We start from the raw sequence: 26095 nt of genomic DNA on the forward strand, positions 1-26095 counted from the left end.
ATTGCAACATTGAGATTTATGTTGCCAGTTATCCATCAGAGAATCATGCATACGGACCATAATCCCCTAAATTTTCTGAAACACCAAATTATTTTGATGGAACTAATTACTACAACTGCTTAATTTAAAAATTATTCATGTGGTCGAAGAGAAAATGTCATTGCGAATGTTCTATCACATGTAAAAGAAACTATTGGGAGCATTGGGTGTAAATACACCAGGGTATGTATTATGTTAACACACGCTTTTAAATCTTTGTGAATGGTTGATATGGTAGAACTAATAATAATTGGTTGAGAAATGAAATAGTCCTTCAAATTGAGACGTTTCATCTTCAAAAAGTGGGGATGTGTTAAGGATTGAGGAAAATTAAGATATATAAAAAAAACAAAAGCAAAGAGCTGATTAGAGGCAGATGGCTGGAGAACTGATGAAATGTGAATTAGCCTCTCAGTGGAAAACAAGTATTTTGCATATGTGGCTAGAGAAAACAACGGGACTACAGATGTAGTAACTGCAAAGAAGAGTCTTATGGTTCAGGTCAGAAACTCCAAAGTGTTTTATGGATCTCGCCTGGATCACATGTTTTGGACCTTGAATTTGGGAAGGATAAGCATGATATGTTTCACTTCAGGTATGATTCAAATGACCCACTAGGGAGCTTTTATTAAACAAAGTTTATTTAAGAATATAGTTAACATATATGGAAAGAAAATTACCAATAACTTTTATCAATTACAAACAAAACAACCACAATAATGTATAACCCTTAACAACTATATCTAAGATGCTCCAATCAAACTAAAATTTTCCATAGACAAAACCCTTTAAACAAGTTCAACACAGCAAAGTTTTATGCTCACATGATACTGGAATTGCATCCTTCGGTTGGAGAATTAAAAACTCTCAGTCTTGCAAGTTCTAGTAGTCCTCTTGACGCACCTAGAACAGTTTGAAGTCAGAACAGTTTCCCAGAACCTCCAGGAACTCTAGTCAAGCCACCAACAGCAGATTTTCTACTCCAGGAAGGCTTTCAGCTAACCCGCAGAATTTCCAAAACCAGGGAGAAAGAGGGAGAGTCTTTTCAGCTTGCTGTCCCTTCTAAAATGCAAAACCTGCAGCTCGAAACTGAAAAATGAAAAAGCTCCTATCGCCTGACCTGCCAACCAGATTTTCTCCTAACAATGCAGAGTCATAAACACGCCAGTAAAAATAAACAAACTCCCACTTAAGCAGCAATAAAAGGACATCTCCAGTCAAGCTGGCAACAAGACATCAGTTAAGGCTGTGAGCTGCAGAGACCATGATTGTTTAAAAAATTCTCTTTAAGGTACACTAACGTCACAAGAGAGAGAAGGAAATTGACATGTGCCTGCCAAAAGCTGACTCCACAGGGGGATAAAATCTAAGGAAAAGAAATGGTATAACTGTAGAACACTAACAGGAAGAAAGGGGAGAGAGACAGCTAACATCAGAACTGCAGTAAATTACAGCTATAGTTTCTTAAAAGAATCAGCTATTTTCCGCCATCACTGAACCAGAAGACTATTTCTCAGATTTGGCAACTTAATCTGGTTATGGTAATTATTTGCTGGATTTTGCTCATAGAGTTGCTTAATATTGTTGTTGGAGAAAAGTGGTGTCTCAGAGTTCAGGTAAGCATAGGTAGTTTTGTGGACCAAAGGATAGTTTCATGTAAAATTGTGTGTGTATAGCCATCAGTATCCTTAAGTGTCATAGAATATTACAGTCCTTCTGGTCATGTGTGTCTTTGTTTTTAAGTTTAGAAACATTCTTTATTAATTATTCACACAACAAGTGTATTGTTTCTTCACTGGGCAATACATAGTTCCTCACATAATACCAAATAAATACCCACACCACTACAAACTGGATTCCAAGCTATCCTTCTGGGTTTTGCGACACCCTTGCGTTTAACATCAACGTGGTTCATAACAAATGGGTTAACGTTTGAAACTGGGAAAACATATCCAAGCGTCATCTGCGAAAATACAAGCAGCATCTGCTGGGTACCAGCTCTGCAAATGTTCAAAGCAGTCGCTTGATTGCAGCTAATGATAAAATACTTTCAGGACATGCATCATTAATCAGAATTACAGTCATGATCAATTTAAGCTAGAAACGTAAGCAGTTCCATCATCATCTCTCAGTGTTGTTTCCATGTACTCTGAGTCTCTATTTTCACTCAGTTTTAATTTAACCATTCATAGGATTTTAAACACAGTGATTACTTCTGAATAGTCAGTATGACATCAAGAGTTACTTCCTCACAGTAGGTGATAAAACCTGTGGGACAGATGAGAGTCCAGCTCACCTGCATGTCATTTTCCCCTTCATGTAAAGCTCCCAAGGCATTTAAAAAAAACCCCAATAAATGTGCTATTTAAATGCAAGCTCATGTGGGATGCAGAATGATAACAGCTGAGAACAGGCAGCAGCTGAACCAGCCCTCACCTTGGCAAGAATATTTATTTCTTAAACTATATTTGCAGAAGGGATATTTTTACTGGTGTGGGGACTTCTCTGCCAGTTTAGGTAGGTAATCATCACATAATTAACAATCATGGTTATAAAAAAGGATTCTGAAGTTACTGAATCCAACAAGTGAACAAAAACCAAATAACTCTTTACACTTTAGTTTGGTCAAAATGTAAAGGGGGAAAGGTCCTTTGTACATGTATGTGATTTTTCTCCATACCCTAAGCCACAATTGTTTGAACCAATTACCAAAATATTTGGTAATAAACCAGGCAAAAACCTCCCAAAGGCACAAATATTTATAGTACTTTCTTCAGTGGATTTCTGACAAACTCCTTTTTTACTACTCCCAAAGTTGCATTATCTGGCTATTGATTCGGGTTAGGATTCCTTCCTATAATTGAAAATTAAGTATTTAAACCAATTTACTGAATTCCATGCAAGCTAAAATATAACACTTCAATCAAAGCTCAGCTTTTGCTGATTTTTGTCAATCACCTTGCATTGGTTGAAGCAAAAGCACCTCAAAAGCTATGTTATGAAGATATTAACATGCAAATGTATCAGAGTGCTGTTGAATATTTCAACTGCCAAATGTTTTTATCACGTCTCCCACACTATGAACCACAAGTTATCAAGACACTTGCAAGTAACTCAAGTGTCTAGTAAAAAATGGTCAGTTAAGTTCCTTATCCTGAAGCAGGTGACATGACTATCCACATACATGCGGGTGAGTTAGTATGGTTCTATTGGAAGCACTCTCACTTGCAGATTCAAGTCCCACATTTGGATGGCATTCAAGGGAAATATAATGCTAAGAACTTCTAATTACCAGAGACCATGTCCTTTTGATGAAACATTGAGCTGAAGTTTTCTGGTTGAGGTGGAAATTGGAGGTCTGGTCCTTTCCTGGCTTTGCATCCTGATTGGCCTTGACCGCCCACCATATTTTTCATGCCATGACTCAGGGACTGGCTGCATTTTGGGCCACAGCTTCCTGTGCCAGCATGGGGCAGAAATGGTGTTGGGCATGGAAATAGGTCCAACCTGTCTGGGGACCAATAAAAGGACTGCCTCCAGTGCCATTTTGGTGTCACAAGAAGTAATTGGAGTCGATCATATGTACACACGAATTCAAAGCAGGTGTAGGTCACTTGGCCTGCCTCACCATTCAATAAGATCATGGCTGGTCAGATTGTAACCTCAACTCCACATTCCCACCTACCCCCAATAACCTTTCACCCTTTTGCTTATCAAAAACATTGTAACATTTGGCTGAACTTTGACCTGTGAATGCTTACTGTCTTTGCTGAAGGCATTTCTGACTAATAGATTATCCCGTGAAGGTTGGCCCACTATGAAAAGACCCTTTGCGAGCTCCCAACCCATTACATAATCGATTGCTGTCATGATCTGGTGCCTGTGAAGAGTCAATCCCGAGGGATCTGCCAGCCCAGACTTTTACTGTTCGCCCCTGCAAGCTGCTGCTCTCGGACATCTGAACATGCAGCAGGTCACAGCACTGCTCTGCCAATGTGCACAGCAACCCCGCAGAGATCCTGCATCCCACACTCAGACCTCAGCTCTGCAGCCCTTCACTACTTTCCTCTGCCTGCAACATCAAGAGACAAGGCCAGATAGCGAGAAATTCCCTGGCAAATTTCCAGTCTTACTGACCCATGTTCCTTAGCTACTCCAATGCCAGGAAGGCTGAAAGTAGATACCCAGATGGGTGCAGTCCATAGGGGAAGCTGGCAATAGAAGCAAAACCAGTAACCTTCTACTGGCAATCCAATATCTCAAGAAAAGTGAGCAGTTCACACCGTGTTCAGGATATTCGCTGTTGCTTCTCCTTGGTGCTGACTGCTGGAGTCATGCACTTGGCTGCCTAGTAATCCATAACATATACACTTATAATCATGGAAAAATGGGCACTTGCTATTGTTTAAAATGAATATTCTTCCTAACAGCATTATATAAATTTCACAGAAGGGTAAAAATACGTTTTGGGTTTTGCTTTCATATGAATTTTCTCCAGGCTGCTGTACTCACTGCTGGGACAAGGTATTGACAGGTGGACTTTCCCCATATCATCTCCTGCTCTTTGCAAATCTCCATATCTAGTTCACATGGTCAATTCAAATATCTCCAGTCAGTCTAACATCACTAGCCACAAAGGATTTCAAACATGCACTCGAAATGGAATTCTGCCGTGGGGTTATGAACCCAGTAGTAGCTGTGTTCTATTGTAACAAAAATTTATATGGCAGCTGAAGTGAGATATAAAGCAAAGTAGCACCTGTGCACATGAGAAACAAAAAATGCTGAACTGTTGAAAACTACAAACAGCAAGTGATATCAAAGGTTACATTCATACACAACATTTTGTTTCACTCATAATCCATCATTCTGACAGGTCAGCTATATTAACTACCTAAACAGATGTTGCTATAAATAATCTGTGACCCACCCCCTCTCAATCCTTCTGGTCAACTTGATTAATAGATACTTGTCTTCTATAAATGAAGCTGCAATGCTTGCACAAAAGTACTGAAACTTGCACCTGCATGAATCAATTTATGCTAAGATGGCCTGTTAAGTTTAGTTTTCGTTCCTTCTCTTTTCATCAAAAGGCATTTACTGGACTCCGAAGTTAGCAAGCACTCTCCAGTACCCTACCTAGTTGTCATTCTTTATCTGTGTGTTTTGACAGAGTGTCAGTCGACACTTCAACTGAGGCAGGGTGATTAATAAAACAAAGGGAACAAACTATAAATAAAGGTAAATATCACAGCTGTTACCAATTTTGTCTCCAGCTATGCCATCCAGCCAGGGATCAAACCTGTGACCTTGCTTATATTTGTAGCTCAGCTATTCTGCAAAAGTCTATTGAACCACTCGGAAAGCCCTGTTGGTATTATCTAAATAGAATAGATTAATCCCTCAAGGGTTAAAAACTCTATTGCCTGTGTCTTAAGTTGCACCCAAATCCTATCATCCCTGTGTACACTGATCGACACTGCCTCCCAGTCAAGTAACATCTTGATTTTACAATTCTCACCCTTGTTTTCAAACTCTTCTGTGGCCTCAATCCTCCCTATCTCTGTAATTTCCTTCAGCCCCATGATCCTCCCAGATATTTGCACTTCTCTAATTCTTGCCTCTTCAGCATTCCCATTTTTAATTACTCAACCACTGGTGATCCTACCTTCAGTTGCCAAGTATCTAAGCTCTAGAAGTCCCTTCCTACACCTCTCCACCTCACTTTCCTCCGTTACAACACTCTTTAAAACCTATATTTTTGGCCAAGCTTTTGATCATCTGACCTAACATCTCAGTCATATTTTGTTGATAATGCTCCTCAGAAGTGCCTGAGGGGTCTTAAGTTGAAAGTGCAATATAAATCCAAGTTGTGATTGCTAATTACAGGTTTCCTTTATTTAAGTCAGTATTTTAAATCTTTTTGCCATGACTTCTGAGTGTCAACTGCTCAAAAGCAAAGAATGTTTTCACTGCAGAAAATGTTATGGCAACAAAAACAGCTCGTTAGTTAGATAACAAATACAGAAAATGACATAAATCCAATGACCTAATGGAATCTCCTGGTAGAGATCTTAAGGACTAGGAACACCAATTAGAAAAGGTATGATTTAACTGGAATATGTTTACATACTGCAAAGTTAGATACAATGGTAAGACGAGATGTTAAAATGTGAAAGATGCTGTTTCCTGGCATTTGTTCTCCAAGAAAACAAAATATTATCTGGAATTTAAGGAAATGGCTACAAAAGAGAATCTCCAATCTATAGTCAGGAATACCTTATTTTGGGTCACATATTATAAACCCGATATTCAGGAAAGTGGTGGTGCTTCAGCATTTCAGATTACTTAGGGACCAACAATAGAATCTAATGTTTGTCACCTACAAGCCTGTGGCACCCAATATAATTTTAATTAATAGCAAATGCAGTTATGTATAGAAGTACCAAAGTTTTATTATAAACGTTCTGAAGCTCCTTGTTCTCTCAAACACACATCTTATTGCACTGTCCTTTTCTGAAGCTTGCACTCAAGGGAAAAAATCTCTCTTTAGATCTCCATTTAACCCAAGGAAATGTGTAGTCTATACCTCAATGTCAATCTCAGAGACTAGGCGAGTCATTCACCAATTTCCTACTCGCCTTGCCTCAATTCTTCAAATCTAATAGCAACATTGAGATTGAAAGATCACGATGCGATGGATTGTGTCCATTTTCATTTTAGAGACCAATATCTCTTGCAATTTTGACTCAATTTTACACATATCCTTCAAAAAAAAAAGAATTCACAATATTTTTGGCTGCTGTTAGAAACAGAAAAATGTGAGGAGGAGGAGGAGGCCACTTGGCCCTCCATCATTCATTATTATGGCTGATCATCTAACTCAATAACCTGATCCCGCCTTCCCCCATATCGTTTGACCTCCTTTACCTCAAGTGCTATATCTAATTGCTTCTTGAAAACACACAATATTTTGACCTCAACTACTTTCTGTCACAGCAAATTCCACAGGCTGACACTTGAATGAAGAAATTTCCCCTCACCCCTGTCCAAAATGGTCTACCTTGTATCTTCAGACTGTGACCCCTGGTTCTAGACACCCCCACCATCGGGAACATCCTTCTTGCATCTACCCTGTCTAGCCCTGTTGGATTTTATAGGTTTCAATGAGATGCCCCCTCATTCTTCTGAACTCCAGCAAATACAATTCTAACCAACTCAGCCTCTCCTCCTACATCTGTCCTGTCATCCCAGGAATCAGGCTGGTAAACCTTCTCTGCACTCCCTCTAGAGCAAGAACATCCTTCCCCAAATAAGGAGACAAAAAATTGCATAATGGATTCTAGAATTTTTACAAATATATATTTGCTACCAAATATTAACCATATTAAAGAAGCTTTTTTCCAATTTACAGCAATCAACTTGGCAACACAAAAAATGCACATGATGTTCAGCCACCATGTTCCACAGCATTTCAGTTAAAATGAGTTTTTAAACTCATTTTTACAGCTTATTTATTGCTTGCTCTTTCTACTTTCACCCGCTCATTGTCTCTTCTGTTCACCGCCTTCCTGTTCCACAACTCTCCCACTTGCCACCAACTGTCCTCTGCAAGCCTCCCGCTGGTTGATCCTCCCATTCCCAACATTCTGAATCACCAACTCTCCTTTCCCACTCTGTGACCCTCCTGCTCCCTGAACTTCCTTCTCGCGGCCGATCGTCGTCCTCCACCTTCCGACGGGAGGGTCGGCCGGCTGGAGAAGCCACTCCAAAATGGCAAGGATCAGATCATGTAACTCTCTGTCACATCCGGTGCTAAATGATGCTGATGCAAATCTACAACAATAAACATGAGTATTGGCTCCATTAGAATCACAACAGTAACATTGACGGCACGGTGGCGCAGTGGTTAGCAAGCTGCCTCACAGCGCCAAGGACCCAAGTTGAATTCCAGCCTCAGGTCACTGTCTGTGTGCGGTTTGCACTATCTCCGTGTCTGCGTGGGTTTCCTCCGGGTGCTCCGGTTTCCACCCCAAGTCCAAAGATGTGCAGGTTAGGTTGATTGGCCATGCTAAACTGATCCTAGTGTCAGGGGGATTAGCAGGGTAAATGAGGGTTACGGGAATAGAGCCTGGATGGGATTGTGGTTGGTACAGACTCAATGGGCCGAATGGCCTTCTTCTGTACAGTTGGGATTCTACAATTCTATTAAATTGAAATGACTTAAAACAGGGTAAGTTAAAACAATTCTTCACCCTTATTGCTCCAAACTTAGTGTAGGATACATTGAGTGGTACTGGTATGTATTATTGGATGCACTCTTGGTTTCACTTCTAAGATAATAACGCCCATGTCTATGGAGAAACTAAATGACGCATATTCACCAAAATTGCTCAACGTCTCCATCTGTTGGCTATGTAAGGCATGCCACAGTAGCAGATTTACAATAACAGCAGCACTATTTTGCAGTTATAGTAGCATCTTTAACATAGAACCACATCCCAAGTTGTTCCACAGCAGCAGTATCAAACAATATTTGACATTAAGCTATGTAAAGAAATGTCAGGGCTAATGACCAAAGGCTTGATAAAAGAAGTATTTCGAAGAGTGAAAGAGGTAAAGAGGTTTATGGAATGAACTTCAGAGATTAGGGCAGCAGCTGAAGGCAGCAATTTTACTGAATGGCAGAGGAGGCTTGATGAGCGAAATAATCTATGCCTGCTCCTATTTTCTATGATCGTATAAAAATCATGGATGTCCAAGGGGCAAAAAATGAGATGAGCGCAGATACTTCTGAAGTGGGGTTGTAAGAGATTACAGAGAACGGGAGGAGAGAGACTGTGGGTCGGATTTGAAATTAAGGATGCGAATTTTTCAAAATTAAGGTGTTGCATAAGTGTGATCCAAGCATAGAGGTGAGAGGGACCTGGTTTGGGTTGGGACATAGGAGGCCAACGTTTGGATGATCTCAAGTTTAGGGAGAGCAGAATGAAGGAGACAAGCTAGGGGTGCATTGGAATGGTCAAGTCTAGAGGTAACAAGTAATGAATGAAGCTTTCAGCAGAAGAGAAGGAGTTGGGTGATATTACCAATGTGGAAATAGACTATCTTAGCGACAGTGTAGATATGTAGTCAGAAGCTCATCTCAGGATCAAGTATAACATCAAAGTTGAGAACTGTAAAATATGTTCAGCCCCAGGCAGTTGTCAAGGAGGAATGGAGTCAGTTGCTAGAGAAGCAAATGAAACAGGGACTGAAAATAGATTTTCCAACATTTAACTGGAGGAAATTTCTGCTCTTCCAGTACTGGATGTTGGATAAACAACCTCATAATCTAGCGACAGTGTAGGAGTTGAAAGGGATGGGGGTGGCGAGTTAAAGCTGGGTGTTGTCAGCGTAGATGTAAAAACTGCACTGTTCTTTTGGATGATGACTCCAAGGTGCACAATTTAGCAATTGGAGGAGACCAAGGATAGATCCTTAGGGGACATCAGTGGTAATACTGTGGGAGCGAATTTGTGAAAAACTCAACACATTTTCTTTCTATAATGTACAAGTAACTAAACATTATGCCAAAAAAACAAAGATACTTAGGTGTGGGGGAGAAGGATAAGCAATTCAAGGATGTTATATATTCTATTCGTATATCGAAACAGATGGATAAACATGATTTGGACTATTTGCCGACGTGAAGGGTAAAAGCCAACGGGATCGGTTTAGGACAAATAACTTGTTTCCATTTTTTAACAGTAGGAATTCTCACAACACCAGGTTAAAGTCAACAAGTTTATTTGGAATCACAAACTTTCGCCGTGCTGCTCCTTCCTCAGGTGAGAAAGGAGCAGTGCTCTGAAAGCTCGTGATACCAAATAAACTGGTTGGACTTTAACCTGGTGTTGTGAGACTTCTTACTGTGCCCAACCCAGTCCAACGCCAGCATCGCCATATCCAGTTTTTAAACTTCAATGCATTTAGCTATCTGTCCACATGAAGTAAATTATTAACTTGAGAAGAGAGAACCTACTTACCCCACCCATTGTTATTCCATCAATAAGGGCTATGTATGGAATCCGGCAGTTTCCTAAAGAAAATATTGAATTCTTTATTTTTTCAAATCTTTGAATTTGTTTGGCCATTAACAATAAGCTTCGCCACAGCATTTCATTTAGACTTTAAACATAAATAGATATGCATCAGCTGATCCCCCATTGCACTCTAGAAATTGTGATCAAGTGTGATCTTCAAGTGAAACAGAGCTAGAGAATAGGACATGGGGGTGGATATTGCACTAGACCAAGTAGGCACAACATTTTTAATGAGATTAAATAGGGGGAAGGAACAGACTTAATCTTTGTTTTTCCTGTTGATGCTACATTTAACTGTTAGGTTGAAGCTGTAATAAATCCACCCCAGAACATGAAAATACAGACAGGCTCCTACCTCAGGAAAAAGGAGAGAATTTTAGCAGGAGACTGATGATGGCATTCTGGTTTACTTACCAACTGCATTGTTCAGAATATATTCTTCCTTGAAGAAATCCTCTGCCAATCTGTCTCCAACTTTTCCCGCCTCCGTAACAGCTAAATAAGAAACAGCAAGATCAATCAATCAAGGGCTTATCATAAAGAAACACAAAATACACACTTAGCCTCCGCCAAGTCAAAGTGTTCTGATCCGGTCTTCTAGAATAAAATACAGATTACAGAGGATTTCTAGTTTTCAACAGTTGTAGCTGAACTACAAAGCCACTTAACTGTTGGATGAAATTTCATTCTTAGTCATCTCTGCAATACCACTAATAAGCCATGTTTTATTGAACGGAAATAAACACATTAAAAATTCTGCCGTTTCAGTAATATAACTAGAGACCAGTGGCTTGGGATAAGTATTTTCTGAATGATGGGAACAAAAAAAATGCTTTCAGCAGCAGTTACACAATATTGAAATTAAATACATTAGCACAGACTGCAATCCTTTTTTAAAATAAGAGAGTCAGCTATGGCATTATAAGTGTGTGGCCACAGATGGATTGCATAAGGAATTGCTCGTAGGGTTTGATACAATTTAATTGGCAGACAAATAGTCACTTTTGTGATTTTGCAGTTATTGACTGATGGTCATTAACATTGGTCACTACTATGAGTAATTTACAACTCATTCCTAATCATTCCTAAATATAGCAATGTACAAAAATTCTAAAAATGCCAAGTAATAAAATACAAAATTAATTTAGACGTGCACCTACCTCTAATATCACCGCCAGCACAGAAAGCTTTTCCTCCAGCTCCTTTAATGATCACTAATGAGATTTCATCATCTTGCTCCCATTTCTGCCACAAAATAAAATTCAATCTGAATTAAGAAAGGTGGAATATTAATTTGACCCATTGAACAAACCGCTAGAGGAGCCGTCCACAGTGAGTTCAATGTAGGTCACACTCATTATTACATCCTGCCTCTTACACACAAATCATTGATCGCAGACTTTGCATGCAATCTGAAAATGTGAGCTAGCAATAAATGACATAAAATCAATTGAGTGCAGACACACATTCACTAATAATCTCTGTTGCTCTGTTCAGTAGCTGTTGACCCCATCACCATTATTGAGCTATCTACATTCAAAAGCTGAAACAACAGCTTTAGTACTATTGCACTGTGAAACTCAAATACGCAACTACGCCCATAGACCCCCTGCACCTTACCTTTATGATTTTTGCTGTGCCCTTACAGGAAGGTGCCACGTGGAGTCCAGACGCTTTCAGAGAATGATTAGGAATGAGGTGTAAATTACTCATAGCACCTGTAGCATCTGACTCCGGATTTAGACGGCATAGTGGCACAGTAGTTAGCACTGCTGCTTCACAGCGCCAGAGACCTAGGTTCAATTCCGGCCTTGAGTTACTGTTTCGTTGTGGAGTTTGCATGTTCTGCCCGTGTTTGCATGGGTTTCCTCCAGGTGCCCCGGTTTCCTCCCACAGTCCAAAGATGTGCAGGTTAGGTTGATTGGCCATGCTAAATTGCCCCTTAGTGTCCCAAGATATATAGGTTAGGGGGATTAGTGGGGTAAATGCGTGAGGCTACAGGGTAAACCTGGGTAAGAATCAGTGCAGGCTCAATGGGCCAAATGGCCTCCTTCTGCACTGTAGGGATTCTATGATTTTTAGATCACTGAAGGCCTATATGCAGATCACTTGCTTAACCCAGTCATAAAAGAAAAGAGGTGCATGCAATTAAATATTGGGAAGATTGAAGCCATTATGTTTGATCACTGCTGCAAAATCCATTCCCTAACAACTGACTCCATCTTTCTCATTAGCAACAATCTGAGATTAAGCCATTAAAGCAAGTAAGAGAGGTGGAAAATTGGAGGAGTTTGGGAAAGGATTTTGGACCATCAGCAGGAATTGCACAGGAAATGATGAGAAGAAGGGGGGGCTCTCCTCTTCTGCTCTGATCCCACTCCAGCTTCTCCTCTCTTGGCTCTTTCTCTTCCCTCCCCTCTTCCTCCTCCACTATCCCCAACCCTCTCCTTATATCCTGCCCTCCTCTCCCATTTACTTTTTCTTTGATTCCTTCTTGCTTCTCTTGGACTCAGCTTTTCTTTTCTCCCTCTCTAAGATACTGAGCTCGCGACATACTGGGGGAGCCCGAGTGATAGCAAACACAAAAATAGTAGAGGAGACGAGACACTGGGTGACCAGAGAGTGCTGCAGATCAACAAGGATCAGCTCCCACTTCTCCATCTGGACAACAATTAGAACTTAATTTGCAACAATGACCCGAAGAAGTGCATCAACATGACCGAGTGTGTGCCCATGCCGAGTTAGAGCATGTATTGGAGATCGTGGGTCAGCCACACTCCTGACTTGTGCCTTGCAGATGGTAGAAAGGCTTTGAGGAATCAGGCAGTCAGTTACTTGCCACAGAATTCCCAGCCTCTGACCTGCTTTTGTAGCCACATTATTTATATGGCTAGGCCAGTTCAGTTTCTGATCATAGTAAACCAACCCCCCGCCGAAAACATTGTGAAATGACCAACACTTTTGGCTGATGATGGATGAAAATGCTTTGGCTTTTCCTTTGCACTGGTGTGCTGGGTTCTGCAATCATTGAGTATGGGAATGTTTGTGGAACCTCTTCCTCCAGTTGGTTGTTAAATTCTCCATCACTATTCGCAACTGGATGTGGCTGATTTGTAGATCTGATCCAGGGGTTATGGGGTTGCTTGGCTCTGTCTATCAGCAACTCACCAAGGCTGCTGGTGAAGGTGGTGTCTGGGTATGATTTGTTGAGATTTTCAGGTTTCTGCTCCACGAGTCTGTGGGAGAGCTCTAATTTTGGGACATGTCCCCAGATGCTAGCAAGGAGGACTTTGCAGGGTCAACAGGGCTGGGTTTGCAGTTGTCATCTCCAATGCCTAGGACAAAATCGGGTAGTCTGTTCAGTTTCATTCATTTTATATTTTGTAGCGATTTGGTACAACTGTGTGGCTTGTTAGAGGGCATTTAAGAGTGAACCACATCTGGCCAGACAAGATAAAATGGTAAATTTCCTTCCCTATGCGACATTAGAGAACTCTTAAATGCCCTCTAACAAGCCACAAAGTTGTACCAAATCGCTACAAAATATAAAAATGAAACCGAACAGACTACCCGATTTTGTCCTAGGCACTGGAGATGACAACTGCAAACCCAGCCCTGTTGACCCTGCAAAGTCCTCCTTGCTAGCATCATGATCACCATTACTAAAAGTAGCTTTTAATTCCAGATTTTTATTAACTAAATTTGAATTCCACCAGCTGCCATGGTGGAATTTGAACCTGTGTCCCCAGATAGTAGCTTCGGCCTCTGGATTGCTTTTTCGGTAATATTCTCACTATGCCACTGTGTCCCCTATCATGTTGTGAAATATAAATGCATGATTAAATACTTGATTCACAAATGAAAGTACACATAGTAGGACACTGCAATTTTTAACTATGCCCCTGAATTAGTATGATTTTTTAAAAAATGCAGCTAGGGATATTATTCCAGATCACTGTTCAGTGATTTATGCTGGTAAGCATGCATGCACACACTAGGGACAACCAAATGGGACATCCGTTTTTTAAAATATTCTTTCACAGGATGTGGGCGTCGCTGGCTAAGCGAGTATTTATTGCCCATCTGTAATTGCCCTCGAGAAGGTGGCTGTGAGCCACCTTATTGAACTGCTGCAGTCTGTGTGTAGGAACACCCACATTGCTGTAAGGGAAGGAGTTCCAGGATTGACCCGGCAGTGCAGGAACAGAGGTTTAGTTCCAAGACAAAATGGTGTGTGGCTTGGAGGGGAACTTCCAGGTAGTGGCATTCCCATGAACCCGCTGTCCTTATCCTTCTTGGTAGTAGAGGGGCAGGTTATCCTGTCAATACAGATCATTTCTAGGCCCGCACATTAAAAAAGTGCATTTGACTATTTTACTAGAGTGCTATCGACAGCCAGTTCCCAACACCAGAAAAACTTGGGGTGACAGGAGGTATAACTTGTCTGCTAAGAGCAAACGAAATTGAAAAGGGGCCAGTGATGCCATATCCGTATGGTTCCAGCTAGGATATTTCCTTGAGGCGATATCTCAGGGAATTGACTGCAATGGCTGCCATAGGACATCTAGAGGGGACGATAGGCCAAAAGGGAGTACCTTCTGTTATGCATGGAAAGAAGATAGAACTTGTATTAATATAGCATCTTTCCATACGTGCTTTCCCCTTTAAGGCGGCTATAAATTAAATAAAGTAACACTCAACCCACTTTCTTAAAAAACCAGAAACTTTGTTTAAACAGTATTGGCAAAGTGGTTTATATAATAGTATGAGACAGCTGTTTGAAGACAGTATTGATTGTACAAAATCAACAATCTTTCTGAATGTTTTTATGGTCTATCTGGGTTTGGAGTAGAGGTTGATGTATTTAATGCATTTATAAGAAAAACAGACTACTAAAGGAATGAAGGTATTGGTAAGCCACCCATTTCCAGACATAGTAACAAATACTGTCCACCCGCCATTTTAAAACCAGACAGTTGACAAAACAATGACACAAACCTTGAGCTGGGGGTAGATCTGTCTAATCATGGAAAGGTTCAGAGCATTAAGGGCCTTTGGCCGATTTAGCGTGATTATTCCAGCACATCCAGACTTCGCCAAGTGCACTTCTTTTTCCAGACTGGCATTTGTAGACATCTAAGATACACAGTTCAAAACTTCAATGGCAGTCTTTGAAAACAACTTTCAGTAAAGGTATTTTTTCACAATAGCTCACTGCTATTCAGACCTTTGCAAAAGGATGTCAAATACCTTCCTCAGCCACCCTCCAATTTTAATTTGAAGTCACCTCTAACTGTTCTAGAAACTGACTAGATGTACAGAAACTCCTCCATCTGTGCAGGGGAGAGTAAAAGGACTTGCTTTTAACATTCTGACCAATTGAATGCATGTCCTGTATTATGAGTGAAGTCTTGGATGCTACCATTGTCCTAGAGGAGCACGGTGGCAGTGGTTAGCACGGCTGCCTCAAAGCGCCAAGGACCCAGGTTTGATTCCCAGCTTGGATCACTGTCTGTGCAGAGGCTGCACATTCTCCATGTCTGCGCGGGTTTCCTCCAGGTGCTCCGCTTTCCTCCCACAGTCCAAAAAACATGCTGGTTAGGTGCATTGGCTATGCTAAATTCTCCCCCAGTGGACCCAAATAGGCGCCGGAGTGTGGCAACTAGGGGATTTTCAGAGTAACGTCATCGCAGTGTTAACGTAAGCCTACTTGTGACAATAAATAAATAAACTTAAACATATGGGCAGGAAGTGCTGCCAGCTGCAGAAACTTGAGCTCCAGGTTTTGGAGATTTTTCTGCAGTGACATGTATCCAGTCTAACAAGAAAGGATGAACTGTTGGATCTGGTTCTTGGAAGATGGGCCAAGTAGATCAAGTGTCAATGGGGAACATTTAGGAAGCAGTAATCATTGTATCATAAGGTTTAGGATGATGATAGAAAGGGATAATAGGCAAACGGGGAGGGGGAAGAGGGGAGGAGAGCTGATTTCAGTGCTGGTTAGACTGGAATGAAAAGTTGGCGGGGAAAACTGTAGCTGAATAATGAACTATACAGTTGAGAACTAAGAGGAATACTGAAAGTTCAGTGAAAAAGCACATTAGAGGAATTATGAGAAAATACTGTCAGCCAAAGGGGAATCCCAAAATCTTCCATATGTATATAAATAGCAAAAGAGTGGTAAGAGGAGGAACAGGGCTGATTAGGGACCATAAAGCATATTTACACATGGAAGTTATGGGGCATGACGGAGGTATTAAATGAATGCTTTGGATCCATCTTTACCAAGGAGGTAGATACTACCCAGGCCATAGACTTGATGAGGAAACTGTCCCAGAAGTTTTGAATAGATTGTTGGTACTTAAAAGCTGACAAGCTCCAGGACCAGATGAGACACATCTAAGGATATTGAAGAGAGAGAGAATAGAAATTGCAGGGGTCTGGTGATAACATTCCAGTCTTCTCTAGACTCAGGAGAGATGCCAGAGAACTAGAGAATTGCAAATGTTACCCCCTTGTTCAAAACAGGTTGTAAGGATAGTCCCAACAACTACAAACCAGTCGGTTTAACATCAGCGGTGGGCAAACTGCTTATGAAACAATTACTCGGGATAGAATTATTAGTTACATGGAAAAAAGATGTGGTTTGATTAGGAAGAGCATGCATGGATTTCTAAAGTGGAAATTGTGTTTAACTAACTTGCTGGAGATTTTTGAGATGGGTAATGCTGATAATGTGCATGTGGTCTTTCAAAAGACATTCAATACAGTGCCATACAACAGACTTGAGAAAAGCTACAGCTCGTGGAATAAAAGGGACAGTAACAACATGGATACAAAATTGGCTGAATAATTAAAACAGAGATTAAACATCATTGGGTATTTTTCAGGCTGGAGGAAGGTATGCAGTGGTGTTCTCCAAGGTTCGGTACTGAGACTCTTGCTTTTCCTGATAAAAATTAATGATCTAGATCTTGGTGTGCAGGGGACAATTTCAAGGTTTGAGGATGATACCAAACTTGGAAATATTGTAAACCTTGAAGATGACAGTGTGGAACTTCAAAAAGACATAGACAAGTTGGTAGGATGATCAGATAGTTTCAGATTAAGTTCAATGAGGAGAAATGCATTTTAGTATATAAAATACGAAGTAAAATTCTTGAGGGATGCAGGAGCAGTGGGACTTGGGTGTACCTGTGCATAGATCATTGAAAGTGACAGGACAAATGGAGCACATGGCATTCTGGGTTTTATTAATAGGGGCATAGAGTACAAAAACATGGAGGTTATGCCGAACTTATACAAGATACCATTTAGATATCAGTTGGAATATTGTGTACAGTTCTGGGTGCCTTGTTTCTATAGGAAGGACATGAATGCATTGGAGAGAGTGCAGAAGAGGTTTACAAGAATGGTCCCAGGGATGAGAAACTTCAGGTATGAGGATAGATTGGAGAGGTTGGGTCTGTTCTCCTTGGAGAGAAGGCGGCTTTGATAGAGATGTTCAAAATCATGAGGGGGCTGGACAGAGTAGATAGGGAGAAGCGTTCCCGCACGTAAAAGGATGAAGATTGAGAGGGCAGATTTGAAGTGATTTGCAAAAGAAGAAAATATGATTAGCAAATGGGGAAGAAAACATTTTCACACAACAAGTGGTTTGGCTCTGGGATGCACTGCCTGGAAGTGTAGTGGAGGCAGGTTCCATTGAGACATTCAAGAGGGCATTAGAAGATTATTTGAATAGAAATAGTGTGCATGTGCAAACGCTATTATGTGGCGGAATACAGCAGCCAATCTTTTACACAGCAGGGCCTTGTAAAAAGACAATGAACGACAATCTGTTTCTCGGGTGGTATAAGTTGAAGGGATAATATTGGCAATGACACTGGGAAAACCACCTGCTCTTCTTTACAGAGTGGCATGGGGTCTTTTATGTATACATGATGTAGCATTACCTCAGTTCTCCACTGAATGTTTGGTGCTGGCATTTCAAGCAGGGCAGATCACAGGAATTCACAAATTAATGGATTAACACTGCTCGGCTGTGGGGAGACCACATATTTTATATTTGCAAATGTTGTCAACAACACAAACACCATATGACATCCACTGGCAAGATCTATCCAAGGTCATGTCTCAAAAACAGAGCGAGAATAAAAAAAGACCGTGACGATGTGGCCCACAGATAAAGCACAGAACAACCATTTCAATAACCATGTGGTGACAACAGCAGCAATGTCATCTCAAATAAAACAGCAAGTTAATTGTTCAGTGGTTCACTTGCTGTGCAAATTTAGATCGTGTAAACTGTACTTGCATTTGTATTGCATTTTCATTATGTAAATAAATGTTAACGCAAGCTTCATCTTTTGCCTTGAGATTGCAAGACGGTCGAGAGATGCCAAGTTATCAATGACGTTTGTTGCTGATCCTCAGAATAGTTTGATGTGTTCATTGAGTCAGATGGAGAAAGTGAACTATGGGAAATTGAAATATGCTTTTGTTGATTAAAATTGTTGTTGGTAATCCAATTTGGAGTCTGTAATGAACTCAAGAATAATGTGTTGGCACGTTCATGACTATGTTCAAGTGCCTGAAGTGCAGCAAGGTTGTTGAAAGTGCAAATAGCCCATTAAAGATAACCTTAATCCTGCCAAATTCAAAGCATCGAATGTAAAGACAATATGGGTAATAAAATGACAGGAATGATCACATAATCCAAGCTATATGATCATAGTAGCATTCCCAGATTAGTCTGTCAACTGAAAATGTGATACAAGGTTTAACAGTAGCGTTATCACAAAGTAAAGTGCAAAATTAAATTGTAACACTAACCACATGCATTAATCTGCTGAGCAAGAAGTTGCAAAGCACTCCAATTAATTTAATTTAAAATTTTACTTAGCAATGGTTTCTTAGTCCTCAAATAATTATGGGCGGAAAATATTTTAGACAATCATGTCAGAACAATCACAAATTTCCCCTCAGAGGGTCATTGGAATTTGATCTGTAGTATGCCAGCTGAATAAGGAGAATGAGAGATTATTACTGTTCCAACTGCTTACAGAAACAATGTTCCAGCATTGGAAAAATGCTCACGGGCTAAAAGTGGTGTAATATGATACCAGTATCAGCAGGACTTAAAATGGGAACGTACAGTTTACACAGTAAACACAGCACTTACAAGAGATAGTGAAGGTAATTCTATAAAGCAATACATTGGAATGGTGCAGGTGGATTGCATGAACACAAAGCAAAGGGTGATAGGTGACCTTAGGCAACAGAAGCCAAATTAATGTTCCAATGTCAATATATGTAAAGCACAATATTGCTCTTAACTTTTAACACCAAAATCTGAACTAAAATAAACTAGTTGGGTGAGGATATCATTTATACAGAGCTCCCCCTGGTGTAACATTATGCAAATACAATCAATTCTCTAATATAACTTGTATCTTCACAGAACCTTGACTTCTGTTTAATGAAAACATCTCCTGAAACATTAAAGAAAATGGTTTCCGACTCTACATAATGGCTTAAAACAGCTATATAATTGCAGTGTGGGCAAGAAGCACAGGATGGTCACTTCCTGCACCAACATGCCTATGTCACTGTAACTAATAGATTAATTAGACTCATTTGTTCAGTGTAGTTTTCGTCTAAATGAGCTTGGTGCCCCTGCTCAAATCTAAATGAGAGGACACACGACACCAGGTTATAGTCTGACAGGTTTATTTAAAATCACAAGCCTTCGGAGCACTGCTCCTTTATCAGGTGAAGTTCAAATCTACTATTTCAATTCATCATTTTAATTTCTCAAACACTATTACAAAGCCAGGAGCATCAAATAACAAACATCAGTGCACACTTACCAAATGCTTCTGTACAATCTGTAACCTCGAAAGTGCCCTCACCCTGAAATAAAAAACAAAAATAATTACAATTAACTACTGAACCTGAACCAGATTATGCATTATTATTGGTTGATAATTGAAGCTTTCAAGACTGAGATGGCTGGATTTTTGTTAGTCCAGCGTATCAAGGGATATAGAACAAAGCGATGGCTAAATAGACTTGAGTTACAAATCAGCCATGGTCTAACTGAATGGTGGAACAGACCCAAGAGGTTGAATGACCTCCTGCTTCCCTCTCTATGACCCCACAGCGTTCATGGACTAAAATAAAAATGTTAACGTCCCTTTCTTCCTGTACTGCAAATCCCAACTCCTTAATTCTCTCTCCATCTATTTGAATAAAATATAGAAAGTAGGACACATTTGCACATTGCAATTTCTGGCTCTCATTCATACCCAAGCTGAAAGAAACAGGCAGATGTTCTCTGATATCAAAATAATATTTGCATTTATACAGCATCTTTCACAACCACAGCACATCGCAAAGCACAGCCAATAAAATACTTCTGAAGTGTAGCCACTGTTGTAACTTAGAAAAACTACAGCTGATTTGAGCACAGGAAGGTTCTATAAATGGCAACGTGGTGACAATCAGACAACCTGAGCCACAACTGACACCATGACCCAATGCGTGTTATCCTCCCGTAATCTGATTGGAAAGCCATGCAGTAATGCTTGCAACTGCAACTTTCCTCATAAATCAGTACCAATAATGGCAAATGTTATTTTACCTGACGTCCTCCTTTTCATTTCAGTCACAATGGGCAGTTAGCTACCAAGTGAGCTATCAGTTTTTGATTGCTTTATTGTGGCAAATAAATTTTCTGAGGCACAGAATCTTTATGAAAGCAGGCCAGTCATCCCATCCAAGTCTGCAATGGCTCTCTCAAAAAGTATTCTACCTAGTCCCACTTCCCTGTAACCTTGAACATTCTTACATTCTTTCCTTTCAGATCGCTATCTAATTCCCTTTTGAATACTTCGATGAAACCTGCCTCTACCACCCTCTCAGGAACCTGCCTCCAACTACCCTCTGGGTGAAAAATTTCTCTTCACATTATTTTTCCTCCTTTTGCCCATTATTTTGAATCTGTGTCCTCTAGTTCTTGACGCTCTGAAGTGGAAACAGTTTCACACTATTTACCCTGTCCATATCCCTCAGGATCTTGAATACCTCTAATAGGTCTCCTCTCAGCCATCTTTTCGCCAAGGAAAATAGTTCCAACATCTCCAATTTATCCTCATAGAGTTCTTTATCTTTTGAATAACTCTTGTGAATTTCCTCTGTTCCCTCCAATGCCTTGACATCCTTCCTCAAGTACAGTGCCCAGAACTGGATGCAGCACTCCCGATGAGGCCTAACTAGTGTCTTACACAAGTTCAACATGACTCTTGCACTCAATGCCCCTATTAATAAAGCCCAAGATTCTGTATGCTTTATTAACTGCTCTCGACATGCGCTGCCTTCTTCAATGACGTATGCACATAAACACCAAGGTCACTTTGTCCCTGTACCACCTTTAGAGTTTCTCCATTCAATTTATACCATCTCTCCATATTCTTCCTACCAAAGTGAATCACCTCACACTTCTCTGCATTGAAATTCATCTGCGACTTGTCTGCCCAATCCACCAATATGTCTATATCCTTCTGAATACTCACTGCAGTTGACAACATTTGCAATCTTTGTATCATCTACAAATTTTGAAATCATGCCTTGAATTCCACAGCTTAGGTAACTAATATACATCAGAAACAGTATGGGTCCCAGCACTATCTCCAGGAGAACTGCACTACAAACTTTCCTTCAATCTGAAAAACAACCAATTATCACTATTCTCAGTTTCCTGTCACTCAGCCAATTTCTTATCCAAGTGCAAACTTTCCCTTTTCTTCCATGAGCTATAAATTTGCTCACCAGTCTGTTATATAGCATTAAAATTTTAAAGTTTATTGATTAGTCACAAGTAAGGCTTACATTAACACTGCAATGAAGTTACTGTGAAATTCCCCTAGTCGCCACAGTCCGGTGGTTGTTCAGGTCAATGCACCTAACCAGCACGTCTTTCAGAATGTGGGAGGAAACCGGAGCACCCAGAGGAAACCCACACAGACACGGGGAGAATGCGCAAACTCCAGACAGACAGTGACCCAAGCCGGGAATCGAACCTGGGTCCCTGGCGCTGTGAAGCAGCAGAGGTAACCACTGTGCGACTGTGCCGCCCCATTATTGGATCTGGTTCTGGGGAGAGTCAACCTTTTAAAAATCCATACACACAACATCAAAGCATTGCCCTCATCAATCTCCTCTGTTACCTCCTCAAAAACTCCAACAAGTTAGTTAAACATGATTTTCCCTGAATGAATGCAGGCTGACTTTCCTAAATTATCCTGCACTTGTCTAAGTGACTATTGCTTTTGTACTAAACAATAGCTTCCAGAGGTTTCACTACCACTGAAGTCAAACTGACTGGTCTATAGTTGGCTTAATCCCTGCAATCCTTTTTGAACAAGTGTGTAACATTCACGGTTCTCCAGTCCTCTGACACTATTCCCGTGTCGAAGGAAAACTGGAAGATTATCACTATGGCTTCTGCAATTTCCAATTCACTTCTCTCAGTATGCTGGAATGCATCTCATCCAATTACCTTTCTATCTCTGCTCTGGCTTGTTTCATGTCTTTTTCCATTGCAAACCTAAACCGTATGATACATTGGTCACTGTCCCCTCAATGCTCTCCCACCAATATTTAGAATCATAAAGCAATACAGCACGGAAACAGGCCCTTCGGCTCAATTGGTCCATGCCAACCTTGGTGCCCTCTCAGCTTGTCGCAATTGCCCACGTTTGGCCCATATCCCTCTAATCCTTTCCCATCCACGTCCTTATCCAAATGCTCTTTAAATGTTGCTATTGTACCAGGCTCAACCACTTTCTCTGGCAGCTCATTCCATATTCATACCACCTTCTGCATGAAGAATTCGCCCTTCAGGTCCCTTTTAAATCTTTCCTCTGTCACCTTAAACCTATGCCCTCTAGTTTTCAATTCCCCTTCCCTGTGATCCACTTGGCCAATTTCCCCAGAACCAAGTCCAACAGTGCCTGCCCCCATTCACAAATGCTCAATACCTCACATCAGCTTTCTAGTCAAAGTTGCCTGTACACTCTCTGCCAGCCCAGAGAGTTGGCAATAGTCCTTAAGAGTCATTAAAAGTTGTGGCACTTGACAGTTCATCTTAAAGCCTGCCAAACCTTATATTGTAAGAGTTTTAACAACACCAGGTTAAAGTCCAACAGGTTTATTTGGTAGCAAATACCATTATCTTTTGGAGCGCTGCCCCTTCGTCAGATGGAGTGGAAATCCGCTCTCAAACAGGGCACAGAGACACAGAATCAAGTTACAGAATACTGATTAGAATGCAAATCTCTACAGCCAACCAGGTCTTAAAGATACAGACAATGTGAGTGGAGGGAGCATTAAGCACAGGTTAAAGAGATGTGTATTGTCGCCAGACAGGACAGCCAGGCTGTCAAACCAGGCTGTCCTGTCTGGAGACAATACACATCTCTTTAACCTGTGCTTAATGCTCCCTCCACTCACATTGTCTGTATCTTTAAGACCTGGTTGGCTGTCGAGATTTGCATTCTAATCAATATTCTGTAACTTGATTTTGTGTCTCTGTGCCCTGTTTGAGAGCGGATTTCCACTCCATCTGACGAAGGGGCAGCGCTCCGAAAGCTAATGGTATTTGCTACCAAATAAACCTGTTGGACTTTAACCTGGTGTTGTTAAAACTCTTACTGTATTTACCCCAGTCCACCGCCGGCATCTCCACATCAAACCTTATATTGGCCATCTCATATAGTGAGCAAACCTACTATATTGGAACAATTACCCCCAGTCTAAACAATGCAGATTGTAATACAAATCGGTGAGAGGGCTGTCTAAATTTATCCAAAAAAAAAAGTCCTTGAAGTCATGGAAACATAGTCACCTTCACACACCATCTAACTTGGACATCTAATCAATCCTATTTCCTTCTTCAACACTAATCAAATTCTGAAATTTCTTCATTAATACCAACATGTGAGCACCAATCTTACAGGAACTGCAGCAGTTCAAGAAACCTACCACCACTTCAACGTAGCTGGAGATGGACAATAAATGCAGCATTGCCTGTGTTGGTCACAATCCAAAAACAAATTTAAAAACAAGCTTACTTAGCCAAAATGCATTATAAATACAGATATAAATTGTATTGGGATAAAGCTGACAAACAAATTGACAAAAATATTGTCATAGTAAGTTAATTTACTATTAACTATGGCAACCCGGTTGCACAGTGTTTAGCACTGCTGCCTCAGAGCGCCAGGAACCCGGGTCAATTCCAAACTTGGGTGACTGTGTGGAGTTTGTACATTCTCCCCACGTCTGCGTGAGTTTCCTCCGACAGTCCAAAGATGTGCAGGTTAGATGGATTAGCCGTGGCAAATGTGTAAGGGTACAGGGATAGGGTGGGGGAAAGGGCCTAGGTAAGGTACTCTGTCAGATTTGGTGCAGACTCGATGGGCCGAATGGCCTCCTTCTGCGCTGTAGGGATTTTATGAACTGTTGCAGATAGGAAATGTGCACAGATGCAACTTTAAAATATAACATAAAACGACCTGGATCTAATGCTGTGATTACTTCCTTAATTTACACCACTTAAGTGACCATAAACTAAATTGTCCATCGTACGTTTTCTCCAGTCATGGCAACTACAGTCTGACAAGAATGAAAAAAAAGGGGGAAAGAATTATAAAGCATCTTTCATGACCTCAAGAAATCCGAAAGCACTTTACAGCCAATTAAGCAGTCTGATGTGTAGGCATTGTGCGAATGTAGAGAACTGCGGAGCCAATATGTACAATGCAAGATCTCACAAAGAGCAATGAGGTACATGACCAAACAATCTGTTTTAATTATGTTAGTGGAGAGATAAATATTGATCAAGACACCAGGAGATCCTCCTTGCTCTTCTTCACACATGATCATGAATATTTTATGTTCACCTGTGAGGGCACATGTAGTCCTGATTTAACATTTCATCCAAAACAAAAAGCACCTCTAACCACACAGCCCTCCTTCAGCACAACACACAAAATGTCAGCCTGGATTAGTGCTCTCTTATTTAATTTACCCTTTCAGGGTTTTTACCCATTTTTCCTTGCTGATATGATTCGGTGCTCTGCCTCTATTAAGACTAGCTACTGCTTTTTTGGGCGTACATGTATAGATCTCTGCATCTGCTGATATTTACTGGTATCAAAACATGAAGCTCATTCGTGTACAGTAAAGTGCCATTATAAAACTTTCATTCAAATTAAATCTCAAATACCCCACTCATCTTCAGTTCCCAAAACTTAACTGGTGGCACAGTGGTTAGCACTGCTGCCTCAGTGCCAGGGACCTGGGTACAATTCCTGGCTTGCATCACTGTCTGTGTGGAGTTTGCACATTCTCCTCGAGTCTGCATGGGTTTCCTCCAGGTGCTCTGGTTTCCTCCCACATCCAAAAATTTGCGGGTTCGGTGGATTGGCCATGCTATATTGACCCTTAGTGTTGGGAGACTAGCCAGGGTAAATGCATGGGGTTATGGGGACAGGGCCTGGATGGGATTGTGGTCAGTGTAGACTCAATGGGCCAAATGGCCTCCTTCTGCTTATAGGATTCTATGATTCTAAATTAAGTTTCAGAGCTCCAAAGTCTTGAGTCAGCCACATAACTCATTACAGTGACACCACATTTATAATAAAAGGCCAATGTAGGTGGTATTTTATCATGAAGGAGCTTGCAGATGAATATAAAATGAAATCTAATGTTTTTTTTCTAATTAACAATAAGTTTGATCCACATTCTTCTACTAGATGTTGTTCATATTGGAAGGAAACTGCAAACAGTTGCACCTGTCCAGCCCCAAAAAGAGAGAACTTTTTTCAACTGAATAGTAGGAAAACAGAACCAGTTGCCTCCTGTTCCTCCACACCAACTTCATGCACCAGGCTGGCTATTTGCAT

At 40.7% G+C, this 26095-nt stretch overlaps 2 protein-coding genes across 3 annotated transcripts in view; one reads left to right on the top strand and one right to left on the bottom strand.

Moving 5' to 3' along the window:
- LOC144503759 (inositol polyphosphate 1-phosphatase-like) overlaps positions 1-26095 on the top strand; it is a 239691-nt gene that overhangs the window by 135466 nt on the left and 78130 nt on the right. The gene's annotated exons all lie outside the window — the stretch shown is intronic.
- hibch (3-hydroxyisobutyryl-CoA hydrolase) overlaps positions 1-26095 on the bottom strand; it is a 106689-nt gene that overhangs the window by 79103 nt on the left and 1491 nt on the right. For both annotated transcript variants that reach the window (XM_078228595.1, XM_078228597.1), the window contains exons 2-6: positions 19997-20039; positions 15123-15260; positions 11285-11369; positions 10539-10619; positions 10068-10120 (exon numbers count right to left, since the gene is read on the bottom strand). In XM_078228595.1, coding sequence (XP_078084721.1) covers positions 10068-10120; positions 10539-10619; positions 11285-11369; positions 15123-15260; positions 19997-20039 — 400 coding nt within the window. The remainder of the gene's footprint in view (positions 1-10067; positions 10121-10538; positions 10620-11284; positions 11370-15122; positions 15261-19996; positions 20040-26095) is intronic.

This window comes from Mustelus asterias, chromosome 14 (assembly GCF_964213995.1).
Source record: "Mustelus asterias chromosome 14, sMusAst1.hap1.1, whole genome shotgun sequence".
NCBI classification, from domain to species: Eukaryota; Metazoa; Chordata; class Chondrichthyes; order Carcharhiniformes; family Triakidae; genus Mustelus; species Mustelus asterias.